The 27,792-nt window shown below is 43.3% G+C and overlaps 1 protein-coding gene across 8 annotated transcripts in view; it reads left to right on the top strand.

The window, feature by feature from the left end:
- Positions 1-27,792, top strand: part of TRIM55 (tripartite motif containing 55) — a 55,608-nt gene that overhangs the window by 25,384 nt on the left and 2,432 nt on the right. The window contains exons 5-11 of one of the 8 annotated variants that reach the window (XR_008686686.2): positions 4,659-4,892; positions 5,237-5,259; positions 5,362-5,486; positions 7,130-7,356; positions 8,674-8,961; positions 10,268-10,639; positions 26,394-27,774. Coding sequence is in view for 6 of the 8 variants with exons in the window: in XM_088844449.1 (XP_088700575.1) it covers positions 4,659-4,892; positions 5,237-5,259; positions 5,362-5,486; positions 7,130-7,356; positions 8,674-8,961; positions 10,268-10,381 (1,011 nt within the window). In the remaining 2 variants the exon portion in view is untranslated. Of the gene's footprint in view, positions 1-4,658; positions 4,893-5,236; positions 5,260-5,361; positions 5,487-7,129; positions 7,357-8,673; positions 8,962-10,267; positions 27,775-27,792 lie in introns of those variants that run through there. The other 7 variants (XR_016039263.1, XM_088844450.1, XM_055431854.2 and 4 more) reach the window with 7 other exon arrangements.

Genomic DNA, 27,792 nt, shown 5'->3' with positions numbered 1-27,792 from the left:
CCTGAGTGCCAAAGAATTGATGCTTTTGAACTATGGTGTTGGAGAAGACTCTTTAGAGTCCCTTGAACTGCAAGTCCATCCTAAAGGAAATCAGTCCTGAATATTCATTGGAAGGACTGATGCTAAAGCTGAAACTCCAATACTTTGGCCAGCTGATGCGAAGAACTGACTTACTGGAAAAGATCCTGATGCTGGGAAAGATTGAATGCGGGAGGAGAAGGGGATGACAGAGGATGAGACGGTTGGATGGCATCACTGACTCGATGGACATGAGTTTGAGTAAACTCCAGGAGTTGGTGATGGACAGGGAGGCCTGGCATGGGCAGTCCATAGGGTTGCAAAGAGTCAGACACAAATGAGCGACTGAACTGAACTGACTGACTGAATGAAAAGTTAATGATAAAACCTAATAATGCTGCTTTGATTGTCAGGCTATCTACCTACCCTTTAGTATATGATCATCTATTGTTGATTTTTTTTTCCATGAAAAAGCACCCCTTTGCAGTCACACATATTTTTTCTTATTTCCACTAAAATATAAGAATGGCTAAAAATTAGAGCCTGTCAATTTTAACATTTCTATAAAAGCAACATCTAAACAATATTTTTAAGATAAATATTGTAGGTTACCTACTCGCTTCTAAAGAAGAAACCAAATGACTACTTGATTTTTTTTTTCTTTACATCTAGATGTTTTGGCATTGGTTAGAAATAGTTAGCCTACCTATCATTTTACCATTTCCATGTGAGGAAAATAGTCTTCCCTTTATATCCTCACCCCTTTTTGATATATTTTACCCATACTGACTTCTCTCTAGTGATAGGATGGATTTGTGTGTGTGTGTGTGTGTGGCTGCCCCACGTTGCATGTGAGATCTTAGTTCCCAGACCAGGGATCAAACCTGTGCCCAAAGCAGTGGAAGCACAGAGTCTTAACCACTGGACCACCAAGGAAGTCCTGGGATGAATTTTTACTTTCATTAAGGTATTACAGATATCTTTAATTTGTTCTTCTATATAAATAAATACAAATGTTACTGTTTCTGGCAGACCCAGGAGGAATGTCAAGTTGCAGTCAGAGGCTCTGCATCAGAATATGCTGGGAAGCCAACACCTAGTGTATTTATGATGGAAGTTACTTCAATTGTTAAACACACTCATGCAGAAACACATGTGTGTGGGCATGCGTGCACACACACACACACCACACCGCACTATACTCATAGGAACCACAGGCATCATATTTGAAAAAGTGAAAGTGTTAGCTGCCCAGTTGTATCAGACTTTATGCAACCCCTTGGACTCCTCCACCAGGCTCCTCTGTCCATAGAATTCTTCAGGCAAGAATACTGGAGTGGGTAGCCATTCCTTTCCCCAGGGCATCTTCCTGACCCAAGGATCAAACCTGGGTCCCCCAAATTGCAGGCAGATTCTTCACCATCTGAGCCACCAGGGAAGTCCAAAATATTTGAAAAGGTAATCTTGATAGTTCAGAAAGTTTATGTCTTGATTCAGTTAGTACACAGAAAAGTGGGGGAGGGACTCAGACTGGCTCTGGGCTTAAAGATACATGTCTTTTTCCTCAAATAAATGAAAACCTATGACAAAAACAAGGAGAAATATTTGAGGTGGGGACATTTTCTTTGTGTGTAGAAGAGATAAACATAGTTGCTATCATGCTTTTGCATGGAACAGCTGTCTTTTAAAGTGTGCTATCTGCCAACATTTTGATAATGCAGAAGTTCACATGTTTTCCATTCCATTTTTAGGTTGCTAGAAAGACTCTGTTGAAAGCATTCCAGGTCCACATTTACAAAGGCACAGTGGACATGACATCAAAGTAATCACTATCAGTAGCAAGGTGGCCTCTGAGAGTGGTTTTTTGTTTGTTTTTTTTTTCCCCATAGCATATACACCTGTTCCCTAATTGCCTCAGGGGGCAAGTTGATAAACTCAAGTGTTTAGTGTTCACTGACTTTCATGGGACTTTGAAAGTCTCATAGCCCAGAAAGATGGAGGGTTGACCATGTTAATATTTCATGTGTTTCTTCTACTTCAGAGTATGTGTAAAAAATAGAATTTCAACTTCATGGAGTATTTCTATTTCTCATTTGAATATGACATTAGGTTAACCTGAACATCCTAAGTGAATTTCTGAAACTTTGTAAGTACCGATTTCATAATTCCAAAAAATAAGCATGTGTTTTTCCCATTTCAGAAACAGAGTTTTCTAACTCTTACATATTTTACATAGAATTATATAAAGGCACATTCAGCAAGAGGGAAAAAAAAAAAACAGAAGTGAGGTTTTCCTCTCAGAAAGTAGAAAATACAATAATTTTCCTCCCATCCACCTGAACACTGGGAAAGTATGACAAGATTTTTGATCTTACAATGCCTGATACCTAGTAAGCACTTAGGGAATCTTGTTAAAAGAATTATAATGAATATGCTTTTGAAACAATTTGAGGTTTCTTGCCTGTAAAAGCCTACTTTCAGCTTTCAGCATGGTAGCTTTGTGAAGAGGCATATATTTAGTTCATAAGTGGTTCACATACATTTTTTTTTTCAAATTAAAGCAAATCACAGCTATTTGGTTGGAGTAACAAGGACCCAAGAGTTCAGAAACCTTGGCTATATGTGAGGCACCAATGCTAAACGGCAAATGACTTGAGAAAGTGACTTAACTCTGCTAGGTTTCAGTTTCCACATGAGTAAAATGATAGGTTTGAAGCAGGTTACTTCTGAGAGTCTGGGCTTCCCAGGTGGCGCTAGTGGTAAAGAACCCACCTGCTAATGTAGGTAGACATGAGATGTGGGTTTGATCCCTGGGTCAGGAAGATTCCCCTGGAGGAGGGCATGGCAACTCACTCCAGTATCCTTGCCTGGAGAACCCCATGGACAGAGGAGCGTGGCAGCCTTCAGTCCATAGGGTTACACAGAGTTGGACACAACTGAAGCAACTTAGCACACATGCACTCACTTCTGATAGTCCTTCATAATTATACAACTGAATGACTCAAATTAAGGAAAGTGGAATCTAAATTTCACAAACATTGACATAGTGCCTATTGTATGCTAGGCAATATTATGAGTGCTTTACACCATCTATCAGTTCAGTTCAGTCGCTCAGTCGTGTCTGACTCTTTGCGACCCCATGAATCACAGCACACCAGGCCTCCCTGTCCATTACCAACTCCCGGAGTTCACTCAAACTCACGTCCATCGAGTCGGTGATGCCATCCAGCCATCTCATTCTCTGTCGTCCCCGTCTCCTCCCACCCCCAATCCCTCCTAGCATCAGAGTCTTTTCCAGTGAGTCAACTCGTCGCATGAGGTGGCCAAAGTATTGGAGTTTAGTTATATAATAATAAGAAAGTACAAACTGTGCATGGGGTAGCATTTATATAAAGTATAAGCAAATGATAGTTTCTGTTAAAATGACAACAATTTCATTAAAAGTCAACATAAACTCAAATCATTTTCTAAAAGCAAACTAAAGGGCTTCCCCAGTGTCTCAGTGGTAAAGAATCCACTTGTCAATGCAGGAGACAAGGGTCGATCCCTGGTCCAGGAAGATTCCACATGCTGTGGAGCAACTAAGTCCATGAGCCACAGATACTGAGCCCATGCACCTAGAGCCCGGGAGCCATGACTAGAGAAGCCACCACGATGAGAAACCCATGCACTGCAACTAGAGAGTGGCCCCTGCTTGCCACAACTACAGAAAAGCCTGCACAGCAACGAAGACCCAGCACAGCCAAAAATAAATAAAATTATTTAATTTTTTTAAAAGAGCAGAATATTAATAGAAATAATATAATATAGGAATAAAGTTGTTGTTCAATTTAAACCACTCAATGTTAGATGGCTGACATAAGCTATCTAATTTTTATCTGGCTAAGAGAATACTTAGTCACTTATTTGACTAAGAGAATCTCACCTGGCTGGGATTTTCAGGTGGCTTAGTGGTAAAGAATCTGCCTATAATGCAGGAGACATGGGTTTGATCTCTGGGTCAGGAAGATCCCCTAGAAAAGAGCATGGCAACCCACTCCAATATTCTTGCCTGGAGAATCCCACGGACAGAGAAGCCTGGTGGACTACAGTCCATGGGGTCACAAAGAGCTGGACACAACTGAGCGACTAAACCACCACCACTGCCATACTTAAAACTCAGTCCAAAGCAAGACATAAAACTATTATATAAACCACCACCACTACAACACTTAAACTCAGTCCTGTCCACATTTAAAACCATGTCTATGAAATTCTCCACTTATAAAACACAAGATTGAAAAATAATCCAGGGGGCTTCCTGGCAGTCTAGTGCTTAGGATTCAGCATTTTCACTGCCCTACCCCAGGTTCAGTCCCTGGTCAGGGAACTCAGATCCTACAAGCTGCATGACTCATCAAAAAGAAAACAAAATCATCCATCCACTTAGCCAGTTTGACTGACCTGGGATAGTCTTAAGCAGCAAGTATGATAAAAATGGGATTTTCAACACATGAACACAGTAGGTATGTATACCGAAAGGATAGCCTAAGGGGAAAGAAAAAAAATATCCTACATAAGTAGTTTCTTTTCTCCTGAAATGCCCACGTAATTTCTCCAGACACTCTTTGAACACTAACATTAGCTAACCCAACTAACAGGAATGCTGCAGAAAACAGAAACAGGAACTCTGTGAGAAGTTTGATTACCTGTATGGCATCTTGGAGGAGAGGAAGAATGAAATGACCCAAGTCATCACCCGAACCCAAGAGGAGAAGCTGGAACATGTCCGTGCTCTCATCAAAAAGTACTCTGACCATTTGGAGAACGTGTCAAAGTTGGTTGAATCAGGGATACAGTTTATGGATGAGCCGGAAATGGCAGTGTTTCTGCAGGTAAGTATCTCTCTGGCCCCAGAGGAAACAAACCAAGATGGTGGGTGCTGAAGAACTGTCATTGAATTTTCAATATTTTCTGTACATCTCACTTAGATCTATCTTCTAAACTAAAATATATGTGCTTATATCTCCATCTGTTTAAACTATTTCACAAGTATATATTTAAGGGACCATGGCATTGCTTAAATATAAGAGGGTCTGGTATAGAAAACAGTAGTTATTTACAGCATTTAAAAACTAAGCTATGAGATGTTCAAGAGTCAGCAAAGGAAAGAATTCAATCTCAACACGTCTTTGATGAAAACAATTTAAGTAGGCTTGTCTTTTGTTTGCTTCCACAGAATGCCAAAACCCTGTTACAAAAGTAAGTAATTTTCATTTTGTGAAAAAAAGTATATCTTTCATTTTTACCCAATGCCATCAAACTTTACACAGTAACAGAAAGTGGGAACTTGTCTTTTTGCAGAATTTCTGAAGCATCAAAGGCATTTCAGATGGAGAAAATAGAACATGATTATGAGAACATGAACCACTTCACAGTCAACCTCAATAGAGAAGAAAAAATAATACGTGAAATTGATTTTTACAGAGGTTTGTTATTCTTGTGACCATTTGCCCAGAACTGCAGGTGTGTGAAAGTGGCAGAAGGTTTTGGTGGGAGGAAAGGGGGATTCAGGATCATCTCCAGAATGGATGTCGACAACTTCACAAGGATCATAATCCAACATGAAGCTCTATTTCTTGACAGAATCAAACAGTTTGTGAATGTTGTTTATTTAGCTTTGCCTATCACAGTGTTGGTGATGGACAGGGAGGCCTGGTGTGCTGTGATTCATGGGGTCGCAAAGAGTCGGACACGACTGAGCAACTGACCTGAACTGAACTGAATCACAGTGTTTGTTATCATTCTGTTATAGGGCATTAACTCTGGGTCATCAAATATTTAATAATCGATGGTGATGCCAATATCTCAACTTCAACTGTCCATAACGTGTTAGCCATTATGATAATGATGTAAAGTGTCATCAGCTGTAAGGTTAAGGATGAGATAAAACATGGAAGACACTTGGATTTAGATACTGTACCATTAGCACTTTCACTTAAATATTAGAGGGCAAGAAAAGTGAGTGAGTCATAGAGTAAGTAACACCCAGAAATAAAACTGAGGCTATGTGATCAGATGTACTCAATGAGTTATAAACACACCCCTCTCATCTGGCCCAGAAATCCCATTCTTGGAAGTTGACCCTGATGAGATAGTTGAAAAAAGAAGGTCAGTTAGATGATAAGGCTCCTTGGCTAGACCACTGTAATGACATGGATTTATATCAGTGTCCACAGACATAACTTTAGAAGTAAATCTTCAGGATGGATCTTCTTTAAAAATTACTTAATATTGTCTATCATTAATATTGCCTGAGGAAATATTAAAATCAGTGGGTTAGAGTGGGATGAATTGGGAGAACTGGGGTTGATTTATATACTCTACTGATACTATGTATAAGATAGGTAGCTGAGAACCTACTGTATAGCAGGGAACTCAACTCAGCATTCTGTGGTGACCTAAATGGGAAGGAAATCCAAACAAGAGGGGATAGATGTATACTTATGGCTGATTCATTTTGCTGTACAGCAGAAACTAATACAACATGATAAAGCAGCTATACTCCAATAAAAATTAATTTTAAAATAAATAAACCACATTGAAGACAGCCCCCCCAAAAAAAGAAAAAAAAAAGACAACAGATCAGTGGGTTACAAAGAGTCATGGCTTTAACTGTGGCAAAAATCCTCCTTCACTGAACAATGGAGGTGAGAAATTAAATAGGACCAGGGTTTTGTGTGTCTTCTGACATAAGGAAGAGATTTGCTTTTCTGTTTAATTTGACAGAAAAAAGTAAGTGACAGTCGCAGCCCTCCAGGAACTGGCAGATGTGACAGAGCATGATAGATATGGGAGCAGGCTCTGGGGGTCAGGCGGATGGAGCACGGTGGTCGTGAGGACCACGCTTTGTACTGGGGAGGGGAGCAAGCAGGGTGGTGATGACTGGGACCACTTGCACAGCATCATGTCCACATTTAACTGGAAGTTCTAGCCCCCTGCTGCTGTCGAGTGTCTGATGGAGAGGTTTTCAATAGCCCTGACCTTAATCTGAGCTACAAATATTGGCCAGTCATGTTTTTCATGGCCGCAGTGGTAATTATAACTACATGAAAATGCATTACCTTATCAGAGGATGAAGATGAAGAAGAAGAGGGAGAAGGTGAAGAAGAAGGAGTAGAAGTGGAAGAGGCAGAAGATGTCCAGACTGAGTCGTCAGCAGGAGATGAAAGTCCAGAGAAAGGCTTGGAGCCCTCTCCACCGACCTCGGAGCTCCAGGCTGCCCCTGAGGCACCCCCAGTTTCCTCTCCGGACCCCCCTCCAGCCCTGCTACATGCTGTGGAAGCTCCGGTGACACAGGTAACTCAGTTATGAGTTCCCTCTTGCAGGACACGCAGGTGTGCCTCCTTGCTGAGCAGCTCAAACAATTTATTCTACCTCAAGTAAAGGAAACGCTATGCCAGGCGTTTGTATATGGAGGACACGAGATTTTAGGGCCGTCACAGTGTCAGGGAGAAAGTCTTCTAGGGCATTCAGCAGGGTCTTTGTGGTTATAACCAGTTGGCAAGACTCAGTTTCACATAATTTTCCCACCCTCAAATCTGAGGCAATCTATGGGAACTGTGTATGTGTGTGTTAACATGTGAATTCATAGAGAGCTGGGAGCATGGCACTGACTCTTAGTATAGATACAGGGTATAGGTTGAGAGATAAAAATGGTTATATTTTCAGAATTTTGAATTTTCTGTAGGTAACAAAGAAACTTAATAGAGAAACCATGCTAGTTATGTCCCTGTTGCTTACCCTGAAACAGAACTATAGCGTTTGGTCAATGGGCAAATAAAGGAAGCTGAGGTTTCCTATGTCTCTGTCATTTGATGAGATGATGTGTTGACAGAATTGTTTTTAAAACTTTCTTAGGAAATTAGCTCATCCCGGACACTGTCTGTGGCTGTCCTGTGGCTGACTCTGTTTTCTAAGATGTCACTGTTTGGTTCTCAAGCCTCTGTATTGACTTCATGACACCTTTGACAGGTCCCAACCTGTTCAGTTTGTGGGCAATGAACACTTAGCAAAAACAAAAAATGTCTGGGTTTCAACGTGGATTGAAATTATCTATAGAAACAAAACTGCAAAGAGGGAACTCAGAGATGAAATTATAGCTTATGCTCTGTCTCCATAGGAAACTAAGCTAAAAGACTATTTATAATTCCTGGAATCTTGAAATTCCGGGTGTACCAATTGCACTGATCTCGAAAGGGATATGATAACTAAATGACAATTGGGTTTGATCAATTAGATTTCAATTGGGGGTTTAAGAGGTTTGGGGGGACCCACGTATAATACAAAAAATTAATTCTGGTCAATAGTTTGCCCTTTCTTCCATTATCTGCTATTTTATAAGCAAACTTTGTTCTAGGCTTCTGCTATCTACCTGACCAAGGCCACAGTCTAGTGAGACAAGCCCAGGATGGAAGAGGGGGCACAAACAGATGCTGAGACAAGAATGCTGGCTGCATTCCCTGCCCTGAGCCCTTGTGGAGGGTGGGCTGAGCTGAAACATGCACTAGATCGGGCCCCCACACACACACAGAGCTATCCCTTTGCAAACCTGAAGGGAACTAAAATCCACTGCTTTTCTCTTTTTTTGCTTTTGAATTTATCCATCCTGTGAAGGGGGAGGTGGTGCCCACTGGCTCCCAGCAGACCACAGAGTCTGAAACTCCAGTCCCAGCAGCAACGGACACTGCGGATCCCTTGCTTTACCCTAGTTGGTATAAAGGCCAGACCCGGAAATCCACCGCCAAACCACCTTCCGCCCCAGGGAGCGGAAGTCTCGGGCGCTTAGGGCCTTCAGGTTCCGAGGATGCGCATGCGCGGAAGGCTGACGGGGCGGAAGCCGCAGCCAGGGAGAGGGCAGCAGTGAGTGGTAAGGATGCTAGCTCACCTGCAGCTACTTCTCAGGTTAGTGTCAATGAATGCTCTGGGGTCTGAATGCTCCCTGCGCCGCCTGATCCCGCTGGGATGACAGCAAGGAGGAAGGGTTTCTGAAGGGGTGGACAGAACCTGGGGCCTGGGGGATAAGGGGAACGACTCATCTACCCCAAGTTGGCTTGTTTTTCTAAGCCTGACATGAAGTGAAAGAGACACCAATTTGACTTCACTCTGCCCGTGCGTGGCGACTTCACACCTGGTTGCCCAGGGGCGGGAGTGCAAGCGGGCCTGGCCCCTAGGCATGCAGGTGAAAGCTGCTTGTCTGCAGTGACTGCCTGGCGTCCCTGATCCTCCTCTGCACTGGCCACTGGCCCTTGTTGGGCCTTTTCTGCGTCCTCTCTGAGCTTCCAAAGACTAATCACTTGCTTCTGTGTCGTTCCCAACACCCAGCAGGCACGTTTGAGTCAAGTTCTATGTCGGCTCTGGAAAATAACCTCTGATTCTTGGGTTTTGGTTTTGGGAGCGTGCTGGTGAAGGCTGGACAAAGATAGTTTTGGCTTTATTAAACCGGTGCTTCCTACGCATGTGCTGCTGGGAGCAGAAAAGCACAGACTTCCCTCTTTTCGAATTTTTTAAGGGGACATTTAATACCTTTTTTTCTTATCAAAATGCAAGTTTGAAGTTCATTTCTTCTTCCTAACATTGGGCTAGATGTTTGCATGGCTCAAAGATTCCATAGAAGAAATCTTCTACAATTTCTTCACAAAGAAGAATGTTCATGGTTACTCCATACCCATGAGTATTCTTAAATGACGTGTGGGTGTTGCCCAGACAGGGGCTGGCGGAAAAAATATGCTCGAGTTCCGTGCTCCTGGGTCATCAGGTGATTTCAACAACAAACAGCATTTTTTCAAAAATCATAAAATTCTTACTGTCTTAACTATCTGCTCAAGTGAACCTCGATTTCCATGAGGTAATAAATGGAAATGATTTTTGGAAAATACAAAGATGGACGTGCTTTCGTGCCATGTATTTATTTTCACGAATGAAAAATGACAAAAAAGATATGTTTGGTGTGAGGAAATCTTTGCAGGTTGTTTTAGGTTGTAAAAAAAGTGGAGTAGAAAGTTTTCTAAAAGACAGATGGGAAGTTTATTTCTAGAAAGTTTATGGGATTCCTGACATACTTAGTGGACGTTGAGTCAGGCAGAAAAACAGTAATACAATAACCCAAGATAGAAGCACAATCGAAATGAAAATGAAAAATCCATCTGAATGAAGATTAAAATATTATTTGTGATAATATCAGTGAAGCTTTCTTCTTGTTTTCTCACAGGAGTTAGGAATCTGCCTAGCACTTTTGGCTTTTCTTATACTTCACTACATCTGGCGTCAGATTCAATGCTTGATTTTTACTTTAATGGGTAGGAAATCTTTTCTTTTCCCTTAACTAACATCTCATGTAGCTCTTCAATAATGTTTCTCTTCTATAGGCCCAGAGATGAATTTCTCCCCCAATTCTGAGGCTCTGCCAATCTAAAAAGACACAAGTTCCCAAGCACTACTTGTGGCCTCACAGCCCTTCCTGAAGAGAATCACTCCGTCATCTAATCCTGCATGGGAGGGAATCCTGACTCAGAACGAGACTCATTGGGAAATTATTCAGTAATCCAGTGGGAGTGGACCCTCCATAATAGCCAATGAAAATGTTAGTCACTCAGTCCTGTCCAACTCTTTGCGACCCCATGGACTGTAGCCCACCAGGCTCCTCTGTCCATGGGATTCTCCAGGCAGAACAGCCATTAGAGGAGGCCATTTTCCAAAGATGTCCAGAATGCTATGAGTAGTCTGCTCTTAGATGGATAACCAGCAAAGGCCTCATACAGGACTATGCAGGTTTCCATCAGTTCAGTAGCAGCATATCATCTGCCTCACCAGAGGTGCCCAGGTGGGCAGGTAACTGCTTTGGTGGGCAGGTGGACCAGGTGACTTCTGGTTCTCTCTGCACCCTCAGAGTCCGCAGTCTCTCTCCTAAGAGAGGGAAGCCCGGGCACAGTCACATAGGGGGCATTTCGGCCAAGTGAGATCTGAACGAATAAGAAGCCAAAGGGCCAATGTTCATGTACTGGCTATAACAAATTAGACCCAAAGAAAAGTCATAAAGCCAACAGACAGTATATTATTTTTGGTATGTTGTCTCATAGTCAAGCCTTTTCTTGATGACTGTTAGGAGGTTCAGGGACTAACCATCTTACTCCTTTTGTAACCTTTTGAATATTATAAGCTTCATGAATCATATTTAAAGATTTAAACCCCACGTACTTTTGAGTAAATGACTCTGCTGGACCTGAGACCAGCTCCCTGTGCCTGTAGCTCAGAAGTGATCCAGGGTGACTGGAGCTGAAAGGGCTCGTCTATTTCCGGCTCGCTGACTTTTCCCGGGTTGACACTGACTCTTCTGGAAGCTCCCCTCATAGCTCCTTTCTGCCTCATTAGCTGTCTACTCAGCGATGGCAGTAGGCTCCCCATGGGTCCCTGTCATGCCTGTGACTGTGTGTGAGTGGCACCTACCCCGTGCCTAATAGTCAGCCATGACCTGTGTATTCTAGAACGTTCTGAGTGTCTTCATCAGCTCAAGGGCATAACTCCTCTTCCTGTCATTTGTGATGAACAACAGGGGGAGGAAGTTATCGGCCATGGGCTCAGTGGGGCAAACGGGGAGGGAGAGAAAAGTCCATGCATAATTGGAATATCCTGAATAATTGTGGATCTGAATAATTGTCTGAAGAGTTCAGTTTATATTCTGAGAGTTCAGGTTTGGGACTTTGTTGCCATATGCCCTCGTAATGCTTCTCTGAGGCTGCGGGGGGAAAGTCATGCTTCTTATCTGCTGTCCATTGGAGCCCATGTCACGGATGCTGTCATTCACATGCCTGTCATGAGGGTGAGGCAGGGGGGTGGGCTTGTGGGTGGAGGGTATGGTGAGTTGACTTTCACTACTGCCAAGAACCTTGGGTAGTTCTTGGTGTTTGAGAAAGAGCCTTTCACCTAGAGAAGGACACCTGTTTATGATGGAGGATCACTCTCTGATCCCTGCCTGAAAGGGGGTGTGGACAGATTAATAGAGACCTCACCACAGCATCAGATTCCCCATCCCTGTGAAGGTTTCGCAGGCCTGATTCACCTTCACTGCCTCAGAACTCAACTCACTAGATATTTGTCCAATGCAAGGTCCTTATGAAAACTAAAGTTAAAGGTATAGAAGTTGGCGGAACTTAGATAAAGATATATAAATTGGTATATTTAAATGGGCTCTATATAAGGTAATTATAGCTCTTATTTAATTATACTGTGGGATAAACAAGGCTTTCTTGGTGGCTCAGAGGGTAAAGAATCTGCCTGCAATGCAGGAGACCCAGGTTCAATCCCTGGGTCGGGAAGTTCCCCTGGAGTAGGAAATGGCAACGCGCTCCAGTATTCTTGCCTGGAAAATTGTTTGGACAGAGGAGCTTGGCAGGCTACAGTCCATGGGGTCACAAAGAATTGGATATGACTTAGCGACCAGGCATGCAATGCAAGGTTAACTTGTTAGAATTTCACACTTCGTTAGTCTTTCTGCGAACATTTAGGATGTAACACACAGGTTTTCCTTGATTCACTGGTGGTCTTACCTCTCTTAATGCATCCTGGGAGATGAGGTGGCCTAGGAATGACAGAAGCATCTCAGGCTCACTTGCTAATCCGTAAACTCACTTGAGCCCCATCAGCAGAACCACAATCCATTTAAGAAGGAAGATGTTTCCTGATGCTTGCTGTCTGTGATTTCTGATGCCGTAGCATGTACATTCTCTCTTCACCTAATGACATGGGCAGATTATGTGTCAGAAACTGGTGATGGCAAAAACCAGACGCCAGCTCTCTGCATGGGTGGCGACCCGGGATTCTGCTCCTTGTTAGATCAGAGGCACACTGTTGCCTTCCCCACCTTGGTTCTCCAAGAAAACTAACTGCTCAGCAAGTTTTGAATTCAGGCCTGGGTCACACTGTGCACATTAGCTGGTCTTTAGCTGCAAAATCACCCTTAAAGTTCCCACCCTTTTAGACCCTGCCTGTTGTACACTCAGTCAACACAAAGAGTTTGGTGGCAATTATATCTGATCTACTTCCTGTGTTAATTTTAAAATACTTTTTTAAGAAACTGCACCGTGCCCCAGTCAACCTCAGAAGACAGGGCAATAATAAGCGGGCAGGGCGCTGTGAGCAGGTTGACTGCGCTTGAAAAGCAGCCTCTGTGAGCCTCATCTCCAGGGAGATTTCCTGGTCCACTCTGCTTCCCTCCATTGTCCTTCTCTTCCTACACTGCTTATATGCTAATTACACCTGAGGGTTAGCACAGGTTCCATCCCCAGGCCCACCAGGACAACTGGGTTTTTTATTGGGAATATGTGTGGCAATTAGATTTTCCCAGAAGCAGGAGCAGCAGCAATGAAAGCCCCTCTACATTCCCCTTCACCATTCCCAGTGAGGCTTAGTGATTGTGGTTGGAGAAATTTGTCCAAACCACTTGATGGGAACAGGGATGTCCCGAAAAATGTCTCCCTGCTTGGTAGATTAACTTGGCAGCTGCTCTGGCTGACACTCGAACTGGATCCTGGCAGCTGTCAGAGGACCCCAGCCCCACTGCCACCGCACACATATACACACACACACTCAGAGAGCCAGTTGCTGTGAAGATGGGGTTTTTGACATTAAAATCTCTGCCATTTCTGCCTCTGTAAAGAACCACAGCTCACATATTTCACCAGAGCACGAAGCTGTAGTTGTCAGGGACCCTGAAAGCTTTTACCATATCATAGCTATTCGTAGTTGCAAGATTAGAATATCCACTTTCCACCACGCATTCCTCAAGTCTGAAAATAGACGAGCAAGTTGGGTAGAAACTGTGCTAAGGCCTGGGGCTCAGCAAAGATCTGTGAAATCAAGAGGAAGGACTTCAGTTCAGTCCCAACTCTGGGCACTTAATTTCTTTGAGCCTCAGTTTTCTCATGAAGAAAATAAAACAACTGCTTGATGAAAGGATTCATCTATTTGCATAACATTAGAGAGCGAAAACTCTGGTACTAAGAATCTTAAAAATTTTTCAGGATGTTTTCATTGGGAGGGTTATGAACTTAGGCCTGACAAATCATTCTGGCAACTGTAATAATAATAGATTTAGATAGCCCACTGCATTTCCCCAAATTTATTTCTTGCCTTGAAGCTATTACACAAATCCCTTATTCCCAGACTATCTCCACATCTCCTGGACACCAATTTAGCTGGGTGTTTACACAGCTGATTACCCTTTCAGATTCCATAAACCCCATAAAATCCAGGTCTGAAGTCTATCTACTGGTGCTTAGACCTCATGGCCCAGAAGAACAAAGGACTTAGAATATACACAGTAAATGTAGTCATAGAAGATTAGATGAATGAAGAGATGAAAAACTGTGTGATTTTTTAAAATTTACCTGTTTTAATTGTAAGGTTCAGTAGGTTTTGACAGCCATGTAGCATTGTGTGGCGACAGGCCACAGTAAAGCTATAGAGTATTTCTATCCTCATGTGCCTTTGCAGGTAATCTCCTTCTGGCATCCCAGCTGCTATTTTGCTGGTAATTTTAGTTTCACCAGTTCTAGAAGATCATACAGATGAAAACATCCAATATATAGGCTTCTGTGACTGGTTTTTTCACTTGGCATATCATTCTTGAGTCATCCATTTGGTTGCATGCATCAGTAGCTCATTTCTTTATATTCCTGAGTAGTATCCCATTGTATGGAGGTTTTCCAGATTTCTTTTTTAACTGGAGGATAATTGCTTTACAATGTTCGCTTGGTTTCTGCCATACGACATGAATCAGCTGTAATTACAATTTTCCAGATTTCTTTCTGTTTGATTTTTGGTTTGATTTCATTGTGGAGAGAGAATATTGTCTATATGCTTCCAGTTCTTTAAAATGTACTATGCTAACTTGGTGAATGTTCCCTGTGCAGTTGAAAACCTTGTATTTTCTGTTGTTGCTGGGTGGAATGTTCTGTGAATATACATCAGGCCAAGTGAGTGTTGTTCAGGTTCCTTATATCCTCACTGATTTCCTGTGTACTTGTTTTATCAATTGCTAAGAGAGGAATTTTGAGATCTCTGACTATAATTGTGGATTTGTCTATTTATCCTTGCAGTTCTATCAGTTTTGCTTTATGTGTTTTGAAACTCTGTTTAGGTAGCTATGTTAGCATTGCTGTATTTTCTTGAAGAGTTTATCCCAAGGAAAAGTGTTAAAAAATAACTGTGTCTGCCTGCTTGAATGGGTTCACATATACTATTCTTTAAGGTACCGTAGAAAAGTTAGAGGGCAGATGGGGGTAGCCTGGAAGAGGAAGGTACTGACAGAGCTTCAGTTCAGTTCAGTCGCTCAGTCGTGTCCGACTCTTTGCGACCCCGTGAATCGCAGCACACCAGGCCTCCCTGTCCATCACTAACTCCTGGAGTTCACTCAAACTCATGTCCATCGAGTCGGTGATGCCATCCAGCCATCTCATCCTCTGTCATCCCCTTCTCCTCCTGCCCCCAATCCCTCCCAGCATCAGCGTCTTTTCCAATGAGTCAACTCCTCATATGAGGTGGCCAAAGTATTGGAGTTTCAGCTTTAGCATCAGTCCTTCCAATGAACACCCAGGATTGATCTCCTTTAGAATGGACTGGTTGGATCTCCTTGCAGTCCAAGGGACTCTCAAGAGTCTTCTCCAACACCACAGTTCAAAAGCATCAGTTCTTCGGCGCTCAGCTTTCTTCACAGTCCAACTCTCACATCCATACATGACCAATGGAAAAACCATAGCCTAGACTAGACAGACCTTTGTTGGCAAAGTAACGTCTCTGCTTTTTAATATGCTATCTAGGTTGGTCATAACTTTCCTTCCAAGGAGTAAGCGTCTTTTAATTTCATGGCTGCAGTCAGCATCTGCAGTCATTTTGGAGCCCCAGAAAATAAAGTCTGACACTGTTTCTACTGTTTCCGCATCTATGTGCCATGAAGTGATGGAACCGGATGCCATGATCTTAGTTTTCTGAATGTTGAGCTTTAAGCCAACTTTTTCACTCTCCTCTTTCACCTTCATCAAGAGGCTCTTTAGTTCCTCTTCACTTTCTGCCATAAGGGTCGTATCATCTGCATATCTGAGGTTATTAATATTTCTCCCAGCAATCTTGATTCCAACTTGTGGTTCATCCAGCCCAGTGTTTCTCATGATGTACTCTGCATATAAGTTAAATATGCAGGGTGACAATACACAGCCTTGATGTACTCCTTTTCCTATTTGGAACCAGTCTCTTCCATGTCCATTTCTAACTGTTGCTTTCTGACCTGCATATAGGTGTCTCAAGAGGCAGGTCAGATGGTCTGGTATTCCCATCTCTTTCAGAATTTTCCACAGTTTATTGTGATCCACGCAGTCAAAGGCTTTGGCATAGTCAATAAAGTAGAAATAGATGTTTTTCTGGAACTCTCTTGCTTTTTTGATGATCCAGTGGATGTTGGCAATTTGATCTTAACTGGTTTTAAACAGCTGGCCACAGAAAGACTCACAGCCTAAATCCAGCACACTTGTCTCCCCTTCCTCCCACAGCTACCAGCAAGGCCTAGCAGAGCAAGGTCTTGACAGCCAAGGTGCCTGATGCTTTTAAGTGACTAAGCTCAACTTTGCAATCTGATGATTAAGGTCTTTGGGGCCCTATTTTTAGTGTAGATGTAAACTGCTTTATGAGCTAAGATGTCTGTACATTTTAATGACATGCTTCTGTCCCAGTTCACTCCTTGTGCTGTCTACACCAGTTTCCACGGAACTGCAGAGGCCCCCCCAGCATGGGCCAGGGCCTTCCAGCCCTGGGCTTGTCCTCTTGGCTGACAGGAAGGTGCAGATGGCCCTTCCTCCTGTCCTGAGGACTGCCACATGCTTCCTATAGAATATATCATGATTTCAGAGACAGAGCATCAGGGACAATGTGGGTGACCCACACCTTTGGATTCTGTACCCTAAAACAGCAGAAGCAGTGTGTGGAGGGCCAGTCCAGTGCAGGAAGAGTCTCCAAGGAAAACCAGACTATGGCCATCTTAGTTCCCAGCCCGCGTTCCATAAATGTTGTCCTTTGAGGTTATAAAGGTGCTCCTCCAGGGAAAAATAAAAAACACTTCTTAGAAGAGGGAAGAAAAGAAGAAAGAAAGTAAATTAGGAAGAAAGGAAGGGGAAAAGAAAGATACATGGTACTAGCCAAGATTCTCTTCTCTTCTTGAAGCCTAGGGTTTATTTCCTAGATTCTCAGAAACCAATACATGTGTCCCCAGACCTGAGAGATTATCAAATTTCCCTACCTAAGATTTCTCCTTGAAAATATCCATATTTTCTTAAACTGGGATGAACAGTAGCCAGTGTTCCAAGGAAAAGCAGGTATGTAGAGTCCCCAGTACATATCCCATGCAAAAAGATAAAATAATTTTCATGCAAATAACCTTTGAGACCAAATCATTCAGTCCGATTTTAAGGGTAAATATCAAGTCCACCTGCCACTAGGGACTCAGTGGTGAGCGATGCCTGAGGCAAAATCTTCTATCCTGCATGAGATTAATTTCACAAGGTACCAGAGAATGTTTTAAAAAATAAAGCAGTAGACCAAGAATATGATTTCCCATGAGTGTGACTACAGGTCCTATGTTCTTTGAAATGATCTATTTAATTTTCCAAAACAAACTGAAATGAATGAAAATTTAACTATGTTCTCTAAATTTAATTGAGGGATTCAGGGTGTCAAATTATTTTCAAACAGAAATTTCTACTGAGAGCAACTGCTTGTGTTATACAAATTAGGAGATTCAAGCTTATGAATCAAATCACTTTTAAGCCAGGCACCCTGACTATGCTGGAATTTCACTTGGTAAAAATAGAGAAAAAATGATCAGCACTCAAGCCTACATTTACTGCATAATATTATCCAGGACTTAATAGTCCTGGAAGTTATAAGAAGTTCTGATAATGAAATGCAAGCATTTTTTCATAGAAAAAATTTTGGCTAGAGGAATCATTTTATTTAAAGAAGTAAGTTTTAATGAGACTATTACATTAATATTATTATTGCTTTTTCATTTGTACCCTGCAACTGCAGTTTTCTTTTTTTTTCCCCTCCTGGGAAAGTGATATCCTCAGTTCGGTCGCTCAGTCGTGTCCGACTCTTTGCCACCCCATGAATCACAGCACGCCAGGTCTCCCTGTCCATCACCAACTCCTGGAGTTCACTCAAACTCATGTCCATAGAGTTGGTGATGCCATCCAGCCACCTCATTCTCTGTCGTCCCCATCTCCTCCCACCCCCAGTCCCTCCCAGCATTAGACTCTTTTCCAGTAAGTCAACTCGTCGCATGAGGTGGCCAAAGTATTGGAGTTTCAGCTTTAGCATCAGTGATATCCTGCTGCTGCTGCTGCTAAGTCACTTCAGTCGTGTCCGACTCTGTGTGACCCCATAGACGGAAGCCCACCAGGCTCCCCCGTCCCTGGGATTCTCCAGGCAAGAACACTGGAGTGGGTTGCCATTTCCTTCTCCAATGTGTGAAAGTGAAAAGTGAAAGTGAAGTTGCTCAGTCATGTCCAACCCTCAGCGACCCCATGGACTGCAGCCTACCAGGCTCCTCCATCCATAGTAAGTGTCAATTTGGGGGCTTTTCTAGAAGGGGCTTCCCTGGTGACTCAGACAGTAAAGAATCTGCCTGCAATGCGGGAGACCTGGGATCATTCCCTGGGTCGGGAGGATCTCCTGGAGAAGCCAATGGCTACTGACTTCAGTATTTTTGCCTGAAGGATCTCATGAACACAGTACTCTGGTGGACTACAGTCCATGGGATCGCAAAGAGTCAGACATGACTGAGCCACTAACACTAGAAGAGAAAAAAAATAATCTGTACTAAAACTGTAGGCTATATTTCTCAAGATCAAATAGCTTCCTTAGTAAAAGTCACTTTAATAGGACGCTGAAATGGATGTATCTGTTTTAAAGAGGGAAATGTAATGTAAATTACATGTGAGCAGTGTAATGAATGGAGAAGGCAATGGCACCCCACTCCAGTACTCTTGCCGGGAAAATACCATGGATGGAGGAGCCTGGTAGGCTGCAGTCCGTGGGATCGCTAAGAGTTGGACACGACTGAGAGACTTCGCTTTCCCTTTTCACTTTCATGCATTGGAGAAGGAAATGGCAACCCACTCCAGTGTTCCTGCCTGGAGAATCCCAGGGACGGGGGAGCCTGGTGGGCTTCCGTCTATGGGGTCACACAGAGTCAGACATGACTGAAGTGACTTAGCAGCAGCAGCAGTGTAATGAATTCATTTCCCCTGGCAACATGTGCCTGCAGTCCTACAATTCCATGAAAACAGTAACGTAGGCACAGGGGAGAGCTTTCTGGGGGAGTTGTCATGACAAAGCTACTTGAGTTTTACTTCTGTAGTTTTTTTAATGTTTGTTATTCCGATTTAACCTAAGGCCCTTATTAGTGCTGTACACCCTGTGGATTTTTCTCCCTTTATTTATGTATCTCAGTGATTTCTATGAAATGCCTTTTCCCCACTAGAACCCACAAAGCAAAACACAAATCCACCACTGTTCAAAGCATCTGAAAAACCAGTGCCATGTGGCAAAGGCTAACTAACATGTGCACGTTGCTCTATCTGTGCAAGGTCTTTCACAGAGATTCTCTCATTTAAACCTCACAACAACCCTGCACAGTAGGAATTTTTTAACTTCCTTATTTTTAAAATTTGATATTGTTATTCTTATTTTTTCATAAAATTAGTTTTATTGAAGTATAATTGATTTACAGTGGTGTTAATGTCTGCTGTACAGCAAAGTGATTCAGTTATTATAAAACTTACTCATTTTTAAGTAGAGGATCACAGAGGATGAGTGACTTGCTCCAAATTATGGAGCAGCTGGGAGCCTGGTGCCCAGTGAACCCTTGTCCACCACCACGGAGTGCATGCCTGCAGTAGAATGGAGGTCACATCCCATCTAGGGAAAGTGGGTGAATCACCACTTTATCAGGGTTGGTATGACTGAAGCAAAAACAGTGTGACCAAGGGTTCTCTGCATTGACTCACCCCTCGTGACACATTGGCACCGAGAGGTCAGTTCTAGGCTTCCACCCCCTGTGAGAAAGCACCAGTCCTTCAGTTGCTGACCCCCCTCCTCCCTGTCTCTGACTTGTGGGGGTGGAGTCAGCCTATCTCACATGCTCAGCAGCTCTGGCTGCCTCTTTTCCCTTTGGGGTTCTGATCTCAGCACTTTATCTTTAGAGTTACTCTGAGCCAGTTCCTCAACCATCCTGTGTTATCTCGTCCATGAACTGGGCATAACAATACCATCGACCTCCCATGGCTCTTGAGGAAAATCTATTGTTTCCCTCACACAAGGCAAAGAAGTCCTATCTGTGAGGAACTGATAATCTAATTAGCATCCTTTCTCCTTTCAGAAAGGCTGAGAACACGAACACACACACACACACACACTCTCTCTCTCTCTCTGCTGGACACATAATGGCGGGTCCATGCCTGAGAAGAAGGCTGGCTGTTAATGTCTGCAAAACTGTGACATCGACATTTTCACTTCTCCTTCCTGACCCCACCCCAACTCCCTTTATTCCTAGAGGCCGTGTTTGAAACAGCCCAAAGTCAGTACACCGGACATCTTCCTCCAGATTAAGAAAAAAGGAGTGAATTTGCTTTCTTCTTGTTCCATAGGCCTGGTTTCTGATCTTCCCTAACTGGCAAGAGGGAGGCAGCTACAGGCAGTGAAGCCCCCAGATCAGCTCCATCCATGCCTTCCATCCCTCAGTGCTCACAGCTGTAAATTCTCCTAAGGGGAAAAAGGCCCTTTAGTGAATGTCTTCCTTCCAGGGCTCCTTGTGTTGGAGGGGCCGGTGTGTCTTCTTTACCCTTCCTCAAGCGTCCACTGAGAGTGTGCTGTATTTTCACAGCTCTGCGCTGCAGTCCTGACATACCTCAGTTGCTCTGCCACTGAGCAGTAAAGACTATCCCTGTGATGGAAATGCCCAGGATAGACCTGCCCAACCGAGTTTCCGGGGCTCAGGCTCTTGGCTGTGAGTCACAGACCAGGCCCCAGGCACTTCCCAGGCCCTGATGACTGGCCCAGGCTCTTGGCTGTCCTCTCTTTTCCAGCCTGGAATCCATGATGCTTAAGCTATCCGGGGCCCGAGCTTCAGGAATGCTGAGTAGGGAGCAGCCAGTGCTTGGGTTTAGTCTTTCTGAATAAACATTCTAACCCTGCCCTCAGCATTCCCGCTCACACCTGTTTCCAGCATCTGGCTCTGACTCTCTGACTCAGCCCAGCAGGTGCAGGACAGACCCTGGTGGTCACCCACCCAGCAGCCTCCAGTCTAGCCTTACCCTTCCCACCCTGATTCTTTTAAGGCAAATGGCTTTCATTGTAGAAGGCCAAAGCTTCCTTTGGATTGGCCCAGAAAGACTGGCTTTTAACATGCAGTGGTAACCAGATCCTTCCGTCAGGTAGAATTTGTGTCTGCCATTCAAAGCGGCAGAGTGGAGGGGGTGGTCCAAAGGTGGGGTCTGGACACAGTTTCCTCCCTGCCAGCCCCCCTCCCCTTCCCGGCTGGGCATGTGACTGACATACATACAGCAGCCAGCCCACAGGGCTAGGCAGGACAGTTTCTAGGTGAAGTGGTATCTGGCAGGAGTGGACCTGAAGCTGTCAGCATCCATTAATCTCTTGGTTGCAATACAATTTATCTGATCAGTTAGTATCGCTTGGATACGCCTGAGGGAATGGAACACGGCACAGGTACAAGGTAACGGATCAGAATCGTGGGTGCTACAGAAGCTGGTCATTTGGAGAAGGGCTGAGGGTGGTACCTTACGGAGGCCCTGGCAAGCTGAGAGGCAGCCTGAGGGCACTGGTCACTCATCACAATGACCTGGCACAGCTCACTCTTTTATTTTAGGCCAGCAAAAAGTAATTCCTCTTATAAACATGGCTACCCTGTCTTATGCCAGCATAAATATTAGGAAAGCATCTGTTTCATTTTGTTCAATCAAGTGGGCCAAGCTGCCTGTAGGTAAAGGCACTCATGCTCAGTCACTAAGTCATGTCTGTCTTTTCTGTGACCCCATGGACTGTAGCCCACCAGACTCCTGTGTCCATGTTATTTCTCAGGCAAGAATACTGGATGGATTGCCATTGCCTTCTCCCCGGGATCTTCCCAACCCAGGCATCAAATCTACACCTCCTGCATTGGCAGACAGATTCTTTACCACTGAACCACCTGGGAAGCCCAGTGTCACTAAGTAAATTCCCACTATTATGCAACCAATCTCCAGAACTTTTTCACTTGCAAAACTGAAACTCTACACTCATTAAACATGTTTCCATTGGTGCAGCCCTTGGCAAGCACCATTCTACTTTCTGTTTGTATGAATTTGATGACTCTAGATAGCAGGATGGTACTGTATCTTTTAGTGACTTGCTTATTTCACTTAGCATAACATCCTCAAGGTTCACCCATGTTGCAGCAGGTATCAGAATTTCCTTTCTTTTTAAGATTGAGTAGTGTTGGAGATGAGTTTGCGTGAACTCTGGGAGGGAGGCCTGGCGTGCTGTGATTCATGGGGTCGCAAAGAGTCGGACACAACTGAGCGACTGAACTGAACTGAACTGAAGTGTTGGAGAAGACTCTTCAGAGTCCCTTGGACTGCAAGGAGATCAAAACAGTGAATCTTAAAGGAAATCAACCCTGAATATTCATTGGAAGGCCTGATGCTGAAGTGCCAATACTTTGGTCACCTGATGCAAAGAACCAATTCATTGGAAAGGACCCTGATGCTGGGAAAGATTGAGGGCAGGAGGAGAAGGAGGCGACAGAGGATGAGATGGTTGGATAGCATCACCGACTCGATGGACATGAGTTTGAGCAAGCTCCAGAAGATGGTGAAGGACAGGGAAGCCTGGTGTGCTGCAGTCAGTGGGGTTGCAGAGTCAGACACGACTGAGAGACTGAACAACAACAACACTATCCCGTTCTATGTATGTGCCACATTTTGTTTATTTACCCATTGATGGACACTCAAAAGTTGCTTCCTCTTAGCTGTTGTGATAGTGCCACTGTAAACATAAGTGTACAAATATCTGTGTGAGTTCCTGCCTTCAGATCTTTGGGGTGTATACCCAAACATGGAATTGCTGGATTGTATGGTAATTCCATGGTTAAATTTTGAGGAACTGTGATGCTGTTATACCATTTTACATTCCCACCAACAGTGACAAGGGTTTCTCTCTCTCCACTTTCCTGCACCTGATTCTTGATGTCTGCAACTAATTAAAGTCTTTTTCAAAGTACCATGCACAGTTCAGGCCAAGCCAACACTGGCCATAGCCTGGAACTGTCCTGTACTCAGGGACAGATTGCCCACACGCCTCTGGCAGAATGCCTGCTCCTCAATCTCCATCAGCAAGAAATGGCGCTAGATGATAACCCAAGAAGGATGCTGCCACACATCACTCAGCCCTGAGTAAAAGCGCCTCTCATGAGCCTCCCCTTCTGTGCAGGGAAAAGATGCTTTAGTACCATAATCTGACATTGCATGCATTCCCTTTTAAAGGACATTTGATAGCAGCAGCAAAGAAGTCAAAGGAAAATAAAAGGTTTTATGTTTCTGACTGAGTCTGGTTCATGAATACCCAGAATTTCTGGTCAAGTTCATCTGAGAAAAATAGTCTTTCCTTTCAGCAAAGGTGTGTCACCCCTTCTGCTGGTCTTCTGTGGATTTTGACTGAAGTGGATCTCACAGTTGAGATGGAAAAGTCTGCCTCCCTATTCTATCTCCTGGTTTTATATTATTACTAAAACTCACACTTCTCATCTGAAACCCTGTGCTGACAGAGCAGTGTTAAATGATGGTTGTAGGTTTGTTCATTTGTTACCTGAGGAAAATGTGTGAAATTTAGAAATAATATGGGATGAGAAATCCTTTCTTCCCTTTGTCATACACCTTGGACTAAACTCCAACTCAGGACAAACTCAAAAGCAGGTAGAGAAGATCAGTGCTTATCATTCTCTGTCCTTTGTTCAGATTCACGGGACATCATTCCTAAGAAATAGCACTTCCTGTGATGAAGGAGAGCCAGCATTTGGAAAACTATTTAAAGGAATGCATATATAAAATTCTCTTGGGAAAGGCTGTAGGGAAAATGTCTGCTTATGATTAAATGCATGCATGCATGCTCAGTCATGTCCAACTCTCTGTGACTCCATGGACTGTAGCCTGCCAGGCCCTTCTGTCCATGGAATTCTTCCAGGCAAGAAGATTGGAGTGGGTTGTGATGCCCTCCTCCAGGAGATCTTCCTAACACAGGGATCGAACCTGTGTCTCTTCCATCTCCTGCATTGGCAGACAGGTTCTTTTACCACTGGCATCACCTGGGAAGAACCTATGATTGAATAGACTGTGCTTATAGAAAGATTTCTAAAATTTTAACTCATTCTTCCTTTATGAGAGAGCCATATATAAAGTCAGGCCACATGGAGATACACTGGACTGGGTGATGGATAGTCATGATTAGCCAAAGGGATTGAAACATACATAATGTCCAGTTATGAAAAGATGAACATCCCCAATACAACTGTCTTTATGCTGAAGATCCTGGCTGTTGTATATCGTTTCTCACAAATAGTCCCCAGCTGATTCTGCCTGGCAGAGGAGGCTCTTCACTAATATGAGAAAGAAGGAAGGAAGGAAGGAAATGGACATTTATGAAGCACTTAATATGAGTTAAGTCACATGCAAGTGCTTTAGGTGCATGATATTCAGTCCTTATGACAGCCTTGTGGGATAGGCTGCATGCGTGCTAAGTCACTTCAGTCATGTCCAACTCTTTGTAATGAATGGACTGTGGCCTTCCAGGCTCCTCTGTCCATTGGGATTCTTCAGGCAAGAATACTGGAGTGGGTTGCCATGCCCTTCTTTAGGGGATTTCCTGACTCAGGGATTGAACCCATGTCTCTTATGTCTCCTGCATTTGCAGGCAGGTTATAGGGTTTCATCTCTGTTTTACAGAAGAGAAAACAAAAGGCTCAGAGAGGTTAAGTGTCTTGCCTGAGTCATATTGCTAATGAACTGTTATTCTGGGATTTGAAACCAGGCTCAGCCTCTTTGCATAAAACTTCCTTGCTGAGATGGTTGGGGAACCTAAAGTTCACATAAACAAGACCAAGGAGACAGTGTAATCACCTACAGATACTCAGAATAATCTCTGCTCTTGGCCCCTGCTCTGGCACCAGCCTTTCTTCTCTGAAAGATAGCATTTGTCCATATTGTTAGAAGGAAAAATCTAATAACTCACTGAAATGTGAGGGTGTTAAAGCAGCGAACCCAAACTATTTGATACCAAGGTTTGAAGGCTGTAGAGTATTAACTGCCAAAACATTTTAAATGGAAGATAAATTTTCCATTGGGCTTCCAAGGGTAGCTCAAATGGTAAAGAATCTGCCTGCAACGCAGGAGACCTGGGTTCAGATCAGGTGTGAACCTGCTTGGTTCAATCCATGGGTCAGGAAGATCCCCTGGAGAAGGACATGGTAACCCACTCCAGTATTCTTGCCATGGACAGAGGGGCCTGGTGTACTAAAGTCCATGGGATCGCAGAGTTGGACACGACTAGCACACAGATTTTAATCTTGAATATAAAAAAAAGCACAGAAATACAAATTCTAAAAGCCATCCAGATAGCTTGCACACCTCCAGCAGTGTCACAAAGATTCTACCCCACGCAGACTATACCTTACACAACTAGTTTCACCCTTTAGATATTTCAGGACAACTGTCACAGAAGTTTCCTCTAGATCAGAAGTTGTCTTCAAGAAAAAGAGGCTACGCAGTGAAGCCTGATGGTCCGTTCATCTGTGCAAAATTCACTGTTTGCTCACACAGAATGGCTAGAAAAAAAGTGCTTTGCATATCAATGATGTGCCCAGATCACTTGGGTTTTTTGTTAGGATTCATGAGAGTAAGATGACTCTGATGGGGACTAGAAGAGTTCGGTGTGCATCAACAGGTTCTGTCAGTTCAGTTGCTCAGTTGTGTCCGACTCTTTGCGACCCCATGGACTGCAGCACACCAGGCCTCCCTGTCCATCACCAACTCCCGGAATTTACTCAAACTCAGTTCCATCGCATCGGTGATGCCATCCAACCATCTCATCCTCTGTCATCCCCTCCTCCTCCTGCCCTCAATCTTTCCCAGCATCAGGGTCTTTTCCAATGAGTTGGTTCTTTACATCAGGTGGCCAAAGTATTGGAGTTTCAGCTTCAGTATCAGTCCTTCCAATGAATATTCAGGACTGATTTCCTTTAGGATTGACTGGTTGGATCTCCTTGCAATCCACACTTCAAAAGCAGCAATTCTTCGGTGCTCAGCGTTCTTCATAGTCCAACTCTCACATCCATATATGACTACTGGAAAAACCATAGCTTTGACTAGATGGACCTCTGTCAAGACGATGTTTGTTCTACCTTAACTTCAAGGACATTCAGGTAGCTAGCCCATTACCAACAGAATCTAATAACAGCCTTTTAAAAAAGAAGCCCAATCACACTTGATGTCTCAGCTATTCCTTTATAGAAAACTACCTGCTTCAGTTTTATTCTAATAAAAATAATATGATTCCATGGCTAATATGATTTCATGGACCCCCCTTAACTTTTTATCAGGGAGCAACATGGCAGGGGGAAGGGTAATCCTAAAGTCATAATGACTTGGGATAATTTTACCGAACTTGAAATATTACCCCCAAATATATATTTAGGGCAAAATCGGGTAAAGTGTAGGACAAGCGCTCATTTTTCACTTGAAACTGTTTTGAGTGGCAACAAAACAACACACTCACTGAAGTCCTGCTTTGCCTGTGCCAGGTGTTGGCCAATCATATAGCAGCTTCAAAAAATCAGCCTGGGCGTCTGGGTTGAATGCATGTGCCTACCTCATTGCTTTGGTATCAGCAGCATTCTAATCTCACAGGATAACTTTACCAGTGAAGTCATCCGAATATGTTAGTCTGTGTTTGGTGTTTCTCCTACAAAGAACTGTGTTTGTCATACCTTCCACGTAAGGAGTTTGTGTTTTTACAACACATTGCATTTCAGCAAGACTTCCTTATGAGTGTCCCTGATTCTACTAAACTGTTATTTTTTAAACTCAAAGCATCATAAATACATTTCATTTTCTAGATTAGATTCAAAATCTATAAACGATACATCATTAGAAATGTTTATGTTACTAGATTTTATTGCCTAGAGAAATGAATCCTTTCTGTAAACCTACAGTTTTGCAAAATTTACTTATATATTTTTACATGCTTTTGGAAATTCTTAATTTAGCAGTGGAGAGATTATGTCATGTGATGTAGCAAAGTCATTTAATTTAGGATTTTATCTTAGACTTTTCTAAATCCAAACTCCTGTTAGTTTTAATGTGATTTTCATCTCAGTAAATCATATACAGATTGACTTTTAAAAAAGTAGAATAGCCTATACTCTTTTCCTAAAACTTTCCTCCACCGCATGCATTATTTTTATCCCTGTGTGTGAAATCCTTTCATGGCTCTTGGCCACAGCCAAGATAACCTGAGCTTGCTCTCCATCCCTAATAATAATTATGTCCTATATAATTATTATTATCCTTTCTCCTCGGTAGAAAAGTGACTGGACCAACTTGGAAAGGATTGGCCTCTTTTCCCTCTGATGCAGGTTTTCTT

This window comes from Moschus berezovskii, chromosome 16, assembly GCF_049115385.1.
Source record: "Moschus berezovskii isolate FMDL1 chromosome 16, NW_MosBer_1.0, whole genome shotgun sequence".
Lineage (NCBI taxonomy): Eukaryota > Metazoa > Chordata > Mammalia > Artiodactyla > Moschidae > Moschus > Moschus berezovskii.
Note: the sequence above shows the minus strand (reverse complement) of the source record. Positions and strands in the feature narration are given on the sequence as shown.